Source organism: Sapajus apella, unplaced genomic scaffold (genome assembly GCF_009761245.1).
Source record: "Sapajus apella isolate SASKATOON/1434 unplaced genomic scaffold, GSC_monkey_1.0 scaffold49, whole genome shotgun sequence".
NCBI lineage: Eukaryota > Metazoa > Chordata > Mammalia > Primates > Cebidae > Sapajus > Sapajus apella.
Genome location: NW_022436989.1, coordinates 1727665 through 1740950, shown reverse-complemented (window position 1 = coordinate 1740950; position 13286 = coordinate 1727665). Strand labels below are relative to the sequence as shown.

The following is a 13286-nucleotide window of genomic DNA, read 5'->3' as shown; positions in this document are numbered from 1 at the left end:
GAGCGTACACTGAGCGTGCAGTATGTGGGCGTGCACTATGTGAGCATACACTGAGCGTGCAGTGTGTGGGCGTGCACTATGAGCGTGCACTATGTGAGCGTACACTATGTGAGCGTACACTGAGCGTGCAGTATGTGGGCTTGCACTATGTGAGCGTACACTATGAGTGTGCACTGAGCATGCACTATGAGTGTGCACTATGAGTGTACACTATGTGGGCATGCACTGAGTGTGCACTATGTGAGCGTACACTATGTGGGCGTGCACTCTGAGTGTGCACTCTGAGCGTACACGGAGTATGCACTATGTGGGCATGCACTATGTGGGCGTGCACTATGTGAGCATACACTATGTGGGCATGCACTGTGCGTGCACTGTGGGCATGCACTTTGTGAGCGTGCACTCTGAGCGTACACTATGTGAGTGTACACTGTGGGCGTGCACTGTGAGCGTGCACTATTTGAGCATACACTATGTGGACATGCACTTTGTGAACGTGCGCTGTGAGCGTGCACTATGAGCATTCACTATGTGGGCGTGCACTGTGAGCGTGCACTATTTGAGTGTACACTATGTGGGCGTGCACTGTGGGCGTGCACTATGTGAGTGTACACTATGCACTGTGTGAGCATGCACTATTTGAGCGTACACTGTGGGCATGCACTTTGTGAGTGTGCACTCTGAGCGTACACTATGTGAGCGTACACTCTGGGCGTGCACTGTGAGCATGCACTATTTGAGCATACGCTACGTGGGCATGCACTGTGGGCGTGCACTATGTGAGCGTACACTATGCACTTTGTGAGCATGCACTATTTGAGCGTACACTGTGGGCATGCACTTTGTGAGTGTGCACTCTGAGCGTACACTATGTGAGCGTACACTGTGGGCGTGCACTGTCAGCGTGCACTATTTGAGTGTACACTGGTCAGGAAGGGGCCAGGATCAGAGGAAAGTGGGAGAACCTCAGAGGTGGTGGCTGGGCAGGATGAGTGGGGCAGAGTCATCTCCTCTTTCACCTCCCCTCCAGGCCACCCTGCCTTTCTGGGTGGGGTACTGGGAGCCGCCTCTGCTATCTGAGATGCCAGGGCCTAGCCCACCTTCTCTCTCCTTGTCTTGTTGCTCAAAACCCAAACAAACTTGGAGCTTCAGGGCCTGGGGCACACGCTCCCCTGCCCTGCCCTCCCTCCCGCTGTCATCTTCCTTGCTGACCTGCTGCGCTATGCTCCTGGGAGCCCAGGTGTGGGCAGACGGCAGCATCTTTGGAGCTTCCTCGATTGTACCTTGTGTGTGGCATCACGGTCACCTGTGTGTGCCAGACTAGCAGTTAAGCCAGTGTTAGAATCAGTACTGAGTCAATCTGTCCCTGTCACAGAGCAAGTTTATGGGACACTAGAATAAATCTGAATCTGTCCCCTTCTGCTCTGGATTTTAGCAGAAAAGTGGCTTAGAGCCATATTCCTGGGCTTGTCTAGACACAGATTCCTGTGGGTTTTGTTTTCTTTATCTGTGCAGGAATGTCTCCACCTCAGACATACTAGCCCAGCAGTATTACCCTTCTGACACCAAATACCCCGATGGGTGCAGAGTGCACCCAGTAGCTCTACAGAGTTGACCCGATAAAATTTCATGGGCTAACACTTAGCCCTTTCTTTTGTAGGTGAAGAAAAAATTTTCCCTCTACCCTGTTAGGTTCAGTGGCTGGGGGCTGCAAATTAAACTGGCATAAGACAGATCAACAGGAAAAGAAAGCATACAATTTTATTAATATTTTAAGTTTTGTTGCATCAGAACTTTATAGAAAAGCAAACAAGAGCCCTTAGATTCTGGGTGTTATATTTGTACCATTTCAATAAAGGACTGTAAATTGTGGAGAAGTAACTGGACACAGAAAAACAGATTGGGCTTCTAGGGCTGTGATAAACGGTGGGAAAGTGACTAGCAAATAGATGGGAAGCAGCAACACAAGATAATGGACCTTGTAGTAAGGTCTGTTTAGGCAGACTCATCTCCTGGGATTGAAGTGCCCTCCTCTTCCTGGTAGAGGGGTTGCCTTTCTCATGGAGAATGAATACCCTGCTTTAGGCAGACAGGAGTACAGAGAGCTCTTCTGTACCTGCTTTTACTCGGAATTATCCTCATACCACAGTGGCATATTGGGGGATGACCTGTCCTGTTCCTCTCCACTGCGTTAGGGCCTGTGTGATGTTAACCGAAGCAAACTTTTACCTGCTCCATGACCCGAGAAAGGTCAGTCCTCCGCATGGGTCTGTGTGTCCACTGCCAGAGCTGGAGCCGACGAGCCCCATGACAAGTTTACTCTTTGCCTGGCGCTGACCTGCAGTCATGATAGCTCAACAAGCCCCAGGCTGGGTTGCCCCCCGGTGGTAAACAGGAAAGTCCCAGCAAGTTCCAGTTCCAGGGAGCAGCACATGGGAAAGAGAACATAGTCCCAGTTCTCTCTGGGTTTGTGTATCACGTGGTACTTGTGGGGGAGGGGTTTGCCGCAGGAAGGAGGAGGCCAGGGAAGATCCCAGGCCTGCACCAAGCCCCAGCATCCCAGCTCTGACTACACGCGGGGTAAGAGGCTTCCTTTCTCATCTGGCAAGAGACACAAAGATGTGTGTACTTGAAATGCAAGATCTTTGCCGTGCTGGGTGCATGGTGCTGCTTTACAGCCCATTCCATTTGTTCACATGCTGTTTGTAACCTTAGCGTTGAAACCTGAAAATGTTGGCTGGGCGCAATGGCTCATGCCTGTAATCCCAGCACTTTGGGAGGCTGAGGTGGGTGGATCACCTGAGGTCAGGAGTTCAAGATCACCCTGGCCAACATGGCGAAAACCTGTCTCACCTAAAAATACAAAAATTAGCTGGGTGCGGTGACGGGCACCTGTAATCCTAGCTACTTGGGAGGCTGAGGCAGGAGAATTGCTTGAACTCAGTAAGTGGAGGTTGCAGTGAGCCAAGAGTGCCCCACTGTACTCCAGCCTGAGGGACAGAACGAGACTCCATATCAAAAAAAAAAAAAAGAAAACAACATATCAGAGGTGCTGAAGCATCGAGGGAGAAGTTGAGAGGCGCTGGGCCAAGTGTTTGAGGTGAGGTTGGGTTGCAGGGGCCAGGCCTGAGTTTCCTGTGGCAGGCTGGCAGCAGTGAGGAGGGAGGCCTGGGGACAGGGACCCCCATTTGGGGTTCTTGTAGCTCCTGGGGAGCTGAGCCCAGGCAGAGACAACAAGCAGCTGGACATGTTGTTGGTGCCCCAGAGGTGCCAGGCAGTCTCCTTGAATCTGCAAATCACGAGGTCGGGTGTGGAGCCAAAGCACGCACCCGAAGCCGGGCAGCTGAGCTCACGACCTGGCCCTGCTGGGGCCGACTTTGGACCCTCCAGCACCTCCGTCCTTCCAGAGCATGAATAGAGGGGTGACAGCCAGGCCTCGGGGTGGCTGAGGAGCCAAGAGGTGTGGCCAGCATAAACCCTGTTGCCGATGAGGCTGTCAGATGGAGATGGGGTGGAAGTGAACGGACCCTTCTAGGAGTGGGTTGCCGGCACCCCAAGCACACGAGGTGCCGCAGGCTTGTGTGTGGGATTCTCACTGCTTCCCGGTACGCACGGCGTGGAGAACCGTGGGAATGAGAATTGAGGACCAAGAAAGCAGAATGCAGGTGTAGCCAGCCTGGGGCTTATTACAGTGACAGCGGGTGAAGCTGAAAATGCACAAGGTCCCGAGTGGCTCAGAGGAAAGATGGGGCAGGCAGCCAGGCGTCTCTGTCCAGGCCAACGGTCCTACCAAAACACCATGGCCTGCACGTGGCAGATGTGTCCTGGCAGCTCTGGAGGCCGGAAGTCCAGGATCAGGTCCTTCAGGTTCAGTGTGTGATGAGGGCGCCTTCTCACTGTGGCTTCAGTGGTGAAAGCGGGAGCATTCCTTCGGAAGAACACTAATTCCATCGGGCTGGTTCCGCCTTCCTGACCTAATCACCTCCCAGAGGCTCTGCCTCCTACGTCCTGTCCCTGGGGGTTGGGATTTCAACCTGTGAATTTAGGGGGGCAGAAGTTTTGGACCCCAGCATAGGCTTGGCCCAGGCCCTTGTGTGAGCTGGCAGGTGAGGAGGCAGAGGAGGAAGAGGCGCTGGCTTGGGAACAGGAGAGCTCGGCACCAGCCTGGGGGCCAACGGGGTGCAGCCAGAGCCCCTGAGGCAGCTTTGCGAAGCGGGAAGAGGCCTGGGGTAGGGCAGCAAGATCAAGAACTAGAAAGATGCCCCGTGTGAGAAAAAGGAAAGAATGCCGCCGGCCGGGGCTGTCAGCCTCTGGCGAGAGAGGTGGTCCTGCCCGCCCTCCACGAGGGCACATGCTCATTGCAGTACATCAAGCTTACTCCTGGCTCTGGGCAGATTTCACTTTGTCCCCATTTTCTCTGAGGAGGAACTTGGGACTGGGGGTCAGGTGTGCCTGGGGACTGGGGTCTCATGGCCCTGCCTGGCCTCTCCCGCAGGTGAAGCTGGAGAAGTCGCTGGAGCACCTCCGGAAGCAGAGGCAGGACGCGCTGCTGTTCCAGGCCCAGGCGGATGAGACCTGCGCCTTGTGGCAGGCAGGTGCCCGGGCTCCTAGGGTCCGGGGTGGCGGGGGAGAGGGTGAGGGTCCTGCACGAGGGACCCCGGGGGCGATGCTGGCCGGGCACACTTGCCCTCAGCGTCCCATGACCCACTGCTTCAGCCTGGCCCCACCGAGCCCACTGAGGGCTGCGCCTGGCCCGTGTGCACCTGTCCTGCCGGCCTCGGGTGGGCATGGCCTACACACCCCAAGGGCCCCACCCTGTGGTCCCAGCATGCTTGGGTGGCAACTCTGAGGGAGGACCTGGGGGTGAATTTGGAGGCTTTGGGTGATTAGGCGGTAGATGGGATTCAGCCATCCCTAGGAGTAGATTCGGGGTCTCGGGGGCCTTGGGAGGTAGATTCGGGGTCTGGGCAGCCCCAGGTATAGATACAGGGTTCTGCCAAAGCAGGGGCTGGGTTTGGAAGTCGGGGAGGACTAGATGGTTTGGGGTCTGGCAGCTTTCAGCTTGTGGTGAAGTAGGATTTGACTGTCCCTGAGCGGTGGGTGTGGGGTTTGGGAGGTGCCGCAGGTGGGTGTGGGGTCTGGCCTTAGCTGTCCTCTCTGGGCCCTGCAGAAGATGGTGGAAAGCCAGCGGCAGAACGTGCTGGGTGAGTTCGAGCGTCTTCGCCGCTTGCTGGCCGAGGAGGAGCAGCAGCTGCTGCAGAGGCTGGAGGAGGAGGAGCTGGAGGTGCTGCCCCGCCTGCGGGAGGGCGCGGCCCGCCTGGGCCAGCAGAGCGCTCACCTGGCTGAGCTCATTGCCGAGCTGGAGGGCCGCTGCCGGCTGCCTGCGCTGGGGCTGCTGCAGGTGAGCTGGGCTGGGCGGCCCGGAGGCAGCCACAGAGGCCACTCGGGCTCGGCCTGGCCCTGCCGGAGGCAGGAGAACCAGAAGCGCAAGCAGTGGGGGCAGAGGTTGTCTGGTGGAGACGTGAGTGGCCTGGCTGGATGTGCCCCGCTCTTGCCTTTGAAACGCTGAGTCAGCAGCGGACAGCCGTCCCACCCCCAAAACCTGTGTGCCGAGAAAGGCACAATCGATTTTCCTCTGTAGCGTTCGCAGGTGGCATCTCTTAAGTGCTTATGTAGGGTCACGCCCTCTCTGCCTGACCGGTCGCTGCTCCCTGTGGGCACAGCCGAGAGTGGGCATGTGCTCGCCGGCCCGCCGGGCAGGACGCACAGGCTGGTACTCCCCACGGGCTCTGACCTGCCCTCCCTGCCTGGGACCACCTGGGGCCTCCCATGGGCCTCCCACAGGCGTCCCCAGCAGGAAGTCCTCGCCCTTCTCTGTCCCCACTGCACACCCCGTGCGTCTCCATCACGAGGGGTCTCCTCCTCCTCTGCTTCCGGGAGACTCCTTCCCCACGTGGGGCTCCGTCCCCCGAGCCCGTCCTCCTGGGCCTGGGCCTCCCTAGGTGCGGCCCCAAACCAGAACCAGCGGATGCCTGGCCATCTGTCCTGACGTCAGCTCTCCCCGCGTAGCAAGTGTGCTCCGAGGGCACTCCTGTGCCGAGAGGCCCCGTGCGGGCTGGGGGTGTCTGCTGTCCTATTTGTCCCACAAAACGGAGAACGTGTTCTGCACCCAGCATGTGTAAACCCAAGGGGCCTGAAGATTCCCAGGGAAACGGGGGCCCTGGGCAGTTCCCGCTCTTCCAGATGAGAGAGGCCGTGTGAGTGAATTCGGCCACTGATGGGGCAGGGCTGCCGGACCCAGGTGGAGCCCACAACGCTACAGATGTGGCTGAGCGGCTTTGCACAGCAGGTGACCGCCTGCCAGCCTCTGGGCGAGCAGAACGTCAGACCAGGCTCCTGGTTTTGTTAGCCATTTCTGTCGTGAGCTGTTTTCTGTATATGTTTTTGTGTTTTAATTATTTTTGTGGATTTAAGGGTGCGAGTGCAGCCGGAGCGTCACCATCACCTGAAGCTGCACGCTGTACCCAGGCAGCTCCCCACCTCCCACCTCCCAGGGGGAGGCATCCTCCGTCCACTCCACGTGCACCTGCTTGGACATTAACTGCCTTTGAGCCTGGGAAGAGGTGGGGACGCTTGGCCAGCGTCTGTGGGAAGGCTGAGTAATAAGGAGAGGGTCCCGTGGTCCGTAAATCATGGGACGCGGAGGTACCCAGGGGACTGAGGAGGCGCCGTCAGGGAGGTAGGGAGAGCAGGTGTCAGAGAAGCTAGGGAGGGTTTAGAATGAAGGAGTTGACCTGGAAACGGGGACCCACAGAGTTTGTGTGTGAAGAGGGATTTGGGCTCTCGGCTGCAATGTTGTGGCATGTGGGTGGGTCTTGGGTCTCATATGGCTGCCTGCATTCACCTTGCTGAGCGGCCTGCCTGTCCATGCCTTGGCCAAGCTCCCTGCCCAGGTTTGGCCTGGCTACAAGGCTTCAGGAGGTCCCTCCTGTCCGCCCAGCCTGCCAGCCCAGAGCTGCGCTGGCATGTGTGTGGTGGGGTCCCCACATGGGGGTCACAGGAGAGCAGCCCCAGGACTCTGTTGGCGTGGGCTGTGCGCCGGTCTGAGAGGGAGAGGTGGGGTGAGTTTGCACCCTTGGCCACCAGTTGGGTTGGGGGGCCCAGCCCGTGTTCCCAGCACCCAGGCCCACTGCACAAGGCTCGCAGGGTGCAGGAAAGGGCTTGAGTGGCTCCCTGGGTCCTGGCTCGCGGCAGGCCCTGCTTGTAGCCACGAAGTGGTTTTGTTTGTCTGTGCTGGGCAGAAACCGTCCCCCTCCTGGAGGCCTAGGTTGTCCTCCACCCCCACGGCCCTCTCCTGCTGCCCTGCCCCGGCCTTGTGACAGCCACCGCCTGTTTCCAGATGACCCCAGGGTGGGCCCCCCCTCCCAGGTAGAACAGCCAAGGTGGCGCTGCTCCCAGCTGCCTGGCTCACTGTGCTCCCAGCTACTCGGTGGTGGCTGCCCACCGCTGCCCTGTGCCCGCCCCTCCCTTGTCCTGCCCACTCCCCATGTCTGCCAACAAACTCTCCTTGGGCTTCAGAACTCTACCAAGAGTCTCCTCTTTATTCATTTATTTATGAATTATTTATTAAGACAGGGTCTCATTCGGTCACCCAGACTGGAGTACAGTGGCATGATTATGACCCGCTGCAGCCTCAACATCCTGGGTGCCAGTGACCTTCCCACCTCAGCCCCCTGAGTAGCTGGGACCCGGGTTCAACCTGTTCTTCTGCCTCAGCTCTCCGAGTAACTGGGACTACAGGCACGCACCACCAAGTCCAGCTGATTAAAAAAAATTTTTTTAGAGATGGGGTTTCACCATGTTGGTCAGCCTGCTCTTGAACTGGACTCAAATGATCCGCCTGCCTTGGCCTCCCACAGTGCTGGCCTGCTTGGTGAAACTCCATCTCTACTACAAAAACAAAAATTAGCCGGATGTAGTGGTGCACACCTGTAGTCCCAGCTACTTGGGAGGCTGAGGCAGAAGAATCACTTGAACCCGGGTGGCAGAAGTTGCAGTGAGCTGAGATCGTGCCACTGCACTCCAACCTGGGTGACAGAGCAAGACTCTATCTCAAAAAAATAATAATAATGAAAAAATAAAATAAAACTTTTGGGGGGCCTAGAGTGTGGTGTTCTCAACACACTGTTGTAGACAGAATTAACTACTCGTATGTGTGGAAGTCTTTTGCCCTTTCTTCTGTATGCAAGGAAACCTTGTCTGGGCGTGTGTTTTACCTCTGCACCTGGCCTGGTAGTTGGCATGCGTGTCAGAATGAACAGGGTGTGGGGTCGTGTGTGACGGTGTGAGTTAAATCCCTGCAGTACAGATCCCTGAAGACTGTTGTGAGAGACACCAGACCGTGCCTCCCAGGAGCTGATGTTCCAGTTCCTGGGTGTGTCACGCCAGCCCCGGCTGCCACCTGGACTACCACCCGCCGGGGGCCTCCCCAGCTGAGACTGATTATCTCCCAGTCCTGGATGCTGGAAGGCGGAGGTCAAGGCCGGTTCCTCCTGTGGCCTCTCCTGGGCCTGTAGACATCATCTCTTCCTGTGTCCTCACAGGGTCGGCCCTCTGTGGGTGTCTGTGCCCCAGTCGCCCCTTCTTATGAAACCTAAGTTCTGTTGGATTGCAGACACCCTGGTGGCCTCATTTTACTATGATTTCCTTTTTAAAGGCAGTTTTTCCCAGTGGTCTAGTTCTGAGGTCCTGAAGTTTCCAGCTTCAACATACAGATTTGGTGGGGTGGACACAACTCGGGCTCTAACACGGAGTCAGATGCTGTCACGGATCAGGCGGCGACCCGGGAAGGAGGCAGCCCGGGCGTAGGGCAGGGCAGGGAACCCGCAGGCCTGGCGGAGCTGGCAGTGGGAGTAGGGTAGCCGCGCGGCTGGGCTCTGGCTGGGGTGGAGGTGCCCCTAGCTGGAGGCTGGGATGTGTGCCTGTCCTACCTTGGCACCCGGGGCGCCCCTTGGGGCTCTGGGTAGTAAGCCCTGTGTCCAAGTGTCAGGCAGAAGTGGGGCCTGGTCCACAGGGCTGGGCTGTGCCTGTGGGTGATGGCATCTGGCACACGTGCCCGCGCCTCCAACAGCATGCCTGGGACTCAGCCTTGCTGCGGGTGGTTTCTGGCCCCCTGTGTGTGTTTTTTGCTGCCTGAGGCTCAGACGTGGGGCTCCTGGGGTGGGGGTGGGCTCCGGGAGCAGGTGATGGTCACTGACACTGAGTGTGCTGCTTCCTTCCCACGTAGGACATCAAGGACGCCCTGCGCAGGTACGAGCCCAGCCTCTCGCGGGGGGCGGGGCGGGAGGGATGAGGTGGGAGGAAGTGGGGTGGGGGCCTGGCTGTTGGCCATGGGGATAACACCTGGGCTGTCCTCTCTAGGGTCCAGGATGTGAAGCTGCAGCCCCCAGAAGTTGTGCCCATGGAGCTGAGGACCGTGTGCAGGGTCCCGGGACTCGTGGAGACACTGCAGAGGTTTCGAGGTGGGTGTGGAGGCCCCCAGTGGGGAGATGACTCCAGGAGGGGACCCCCCAAGCAACCAGCCACGTGTTCTGTGCCCTGCTGCTGCCAGCTCCAGACTCACAGTGTCGTGGTGGTGGGTTGTTGGGAGAACCTCCTCGGCTCATACTTCTGGCGTCAGTTGTGTGGGTGTTTTTACACCCAACGGTTCTTCAACTTCCTGGGCACTAAATGGGTATCCAAGGCTTCCGTTTGCGTTGAACGGGATTGCCAATGCTGGCACTGCAGGAGTTACTACAGGCCCTGCAGATTAAGGGCTCAGTCCCACGGGACTGCCCCCTTGAGATGCCCGTCAGCTTCCAGGGGCTGCCCCACCTCTGTGCCCCCGGCCCCTCCGCAGGTGTGAGCATTGGCCAGCACAGCCTACGAACTTGGGGGAGCACTTGACTTAACTGTCGTGGGTTTGTTGTGAAGGACAGCACTTGGGAAGGGGTACAGAGCCTCACAGCACCTCCATGTGTTCACCAGCCCGGAAGCTCCCAGAGCCCCAAGAGCTGTTTAGGTGTCTTCATGGAGGGTCCATGGCAGGGTTAGGATTGATTAAATCATTGTCATTGGTGATGGGGCTCAACCTCAGGCCCCTTTCCCCTTCCTGAGGTCAGGGGCTGGCGCTCAGCGAGGGCTCGCGTTCCCGCCCTCAGCTCATAGGATTGGTCCTTCTGGTGGCTGGCCCTCTGCTGGGCTCTCTCAGGTCCCCACCTCAGCCACTGTAGTGGCGTCAACTCCTCAGGTGTGACGGAAAGGGACATCTTATGATAACACGAGGCGCTCCTGTCACTCAGGAAATTCCCAGGGCTCTGTGAACTCCATGCCAGGAACTGGGGACAAAACCCAAATCTGTTTCTTGTATCCCAGTCGCCCAGAGGAAGTCCTGTCCTCAGCCCTTGCTGGCGTCGGGAGCCTGTCGTGGGAGCTGTGTGCAGGCCTCCAGAGGTGGGGAGACCTGAAATCTGGGCGTGGTCAGGGTTGGACAGCCACCCTAATTCACATCCTCCATTTGGGGATGGAAAGAAAGAACAGGGCTGGGTGCAGTGGCTTACACCTGTAATCCCAGCACTGTGAGGCTCAGGCGGGAGGATTGCTTGAGGCCGGCAGTTGAAGACAAGCTTAGGAAACAACAAGACTCCCATCTCTACAAATAAAAAACTAAAAAATGAGCCGCCCATGTTGGCACATGCCTGTAATCCCAGCAACTGGGGAGGCTGAGGCAGGAGGATCGTTGGAGCGCAGGAGGTCAAGGCTGCAGTGAGCCATGATTTCACCACTGCACTGCAGCCTGGGGTCACAGAGCAAGACTGAGCCTCTTTAAAAAACAAAACAAACAAAAAACAAAAGAAAGCAACCGGCCAGGTGCAGTGGCTCACACCTGTAATCCCAGCACTTTGGGGGCTGAGGCTGACACGGGCAGATTACCTGAGGTCGGGAGTTCGAGACCAGACTGACCAAAGTGGAGAAACCCCGTCTCTACTAAAAATATACAAAATTAGCTGGGCGTGGTAGCACATGCCTGTAGTCCCAGCTACTCGGGAGGCTGAGGCAGGAGAATGGCTTGAAACCAGGAGGTGGAGGTTGTGGTGAGCTGAGATCACACCACTGCACCACAGCCTGGGCAACAGGAGCAAAACTCCATCTCAAAAAAAAGCAACCAAGATTTCCTCCTGACATCTGAAGGCAAAACATGGGCCAATTTCTAGGACATTGTAAGTTGCAGCTAGACGTGGTTAGGTGGGTTTTTTTTCTGGGGAGGGGATGTCTGCCTGGAGAGTAAGTTACTCCAGGAAGTCGTGAGGCTGCAGGACCCTGGGGCAGACAGCCACGGCCTTCCGGCTGGGAGGATCCTACCCCCGCACCCAGGACCCGGGCAGGTGGCCCCAGCTTGCCCGTGGCTGTGCCTGGGTGACCTTGGGCCTCTCTCTGCAGGGGACGTGACCTTGGACCCGGACACCGCCAACCCGGAGCTGGTTCTGTCTGAAGACAGGCGGAGCGTGCAGCGCGGGGACCTGCGCCAGGCCCTGCCGGACAGCCCGGAGCGCTTCGACCCTGGCCCCTGCGTGCTCGGCCGGGAGCGCTTCACCTCAGGCCGCCACTACTGGGAGGTGGAGGTGGGGGAACGCAGCAGCTGGGCCCTGGGCGTGTGCAGGGAGAACGTGAACCGGAAGGAGAAGGGCGAGCTGTCCGCGGGCAACGGCTTCTGGATCCTGGTGTTCCTGGGGAGCTACTACAACTCCCCTGAACGGGCCTTGGCTCCACTCCGGGACCCGCCCAAGCGTGTGGGGATCTTTCTGGACTATGAGGCCGGACACCTCTCCTTCTACAGCGCCACCGACGGGTCGCTGCTCTTCATCTTCCCCGAGATCCCCTTCTCGGGGACACTGCGGCCCGTCTTCTCGCCCCTGTCCAGCAGCCCGACCCCGATGACCATCTGCCGGCCGAAAGGTGGGTCCGGGGATGCCCTGGCTTCCCAGTAACTCCTGGAGGAGTCCTGTCGCCTCTCCTGCCCCCCAGGCCATGGAGCGTTCTGGCCACTTGGAGGACCTGGGAGGAGGGAGTGTGTCCTTTGAATACAAGGAGGAACTCCTAGTGCCTTTCTGAGCCTGCGTGGGAGAACCCCCGGAACCCGTGGGAGGGTGTGGGGCAGAATTGCCCTCCCTGGAAGACCCTTCCCGCCACCAGGTGCCACTTAGTGCCAACAGCCCTCACCAAAGCTGGGAACCCATGGCCCTGGCGGCTCTGGCCTGTGGTTCCAGAAGCTGCAAAAGCTCCCCCAGAGCTTGCAGAATCCAGGGTCTGCTTCAGCTGCACAGTTCCTGCAGCCTGGCCAACCCCCAAAAGTCCTGTGCACCCCACCTCTGATGCAGGGGGAGGCAGCTGGGATGGGAGCCGGCCCATGCCTGTCTGTGGCCCTACAGTGGTTGAGAGCCCATCATTCCTGGGTGGGGCTGCTTCAGAACAATTAGGGGGCAGCCCTAACAAGAGTCTTCAGAGAGATGGTGGGAGGACCCAGTGAGGACGGGACTGAGAGTAGATGTCCCAGAATAAAGGGGCTTCTGGGAGGTGTCCAGGCACAGATGCCTGTTGAGCAGGTGTGTGGGCCTGGAGGAGGGAGCAGAGCCAGAAATGGCATCTGCAGGCCCACGTGGTGACTTGAAGCTTTCATGGGCCTGTCGCCATTGGGTTTTGCCCTTGCAAAGGCTTCCCTGGTCTCCGGTGGCCCCTGAGGACCCAGGGTCCCAGCTGCTGCTTGTGGATATACACTTCTGGCCCCCTTACCCTGGGAGGAGCAGGAGGGACCCAGAGTCCGGAGCACGCAGAAGCAGCCAGGAGCTGGGTTTTGTGTTGGCTTTGGGTTTCTTTGTCCTCGAGGTACTGCTCTGCTTCTCTTTACCCCTCTGCTTTATTTATTGTCAGCATTCCCAAGTTAAATAAACTTTGCCTGTTGTCTACAAGTGTCCTGCCGGTGCCTGCTTAGCCTGGGACAATAGCGGGTGCCCCACTGTGCTCAGCAGAGGGCAGGGCCCCAGGCAGGCTGGTGACGGGGCAGGTGGAGAGCTCAGGCAGAGTGGGGGCCGGGACAGGCAGCCGCTTCCCACGCCCGGGCACTGAGGAGTCACAGATGGGCTCTCTGCTTTCTTTGCCCAATATACACGTTCTGGCCGTGCATGGTGGCTCATGCCTGTCATCCCAGCACTTTGGGAGGTAGAGGTAGGCAGATCACCTGAGGTCAGGCG

The 13286-nt window shown here is 58.3% G+C and overlaps 1 protein-coding gene across 1 annotated transcript in view; it reads left to right on the top strand.

Moving 5' to 3' along the window:
• Nucleotides 1–13006, top strand: part of TRIM11 (tripartite motif containing 11) — a 14529-nt gene extending 1523 nt beyond the window's left edge. The window contains exons 2-6 of the mRNA XM_032242175.1: nt 4496–4591; nt 5171–5401; nt 9287–9309; nt 9421–9521; nt 11479–13006. Of these exons, the coding sequence (XP_032098066.1) occupies nt 4496–4591; nt 5171–5401; nt 9287–9309; nt 9421–9521; nt 11479–12026 (999 nt within the window). The 3' untranslated portion in view covers nt 12027–13006. The remainder of the gene's footprint in view (nt 1–4495; nt 4592–5170; nt 5402–9286; nt 9310–9420; nt 9522–11478) is intronic.
• The last annotated feature ends 280 nt before the right edge of the window (nt 13007–13286 follow it).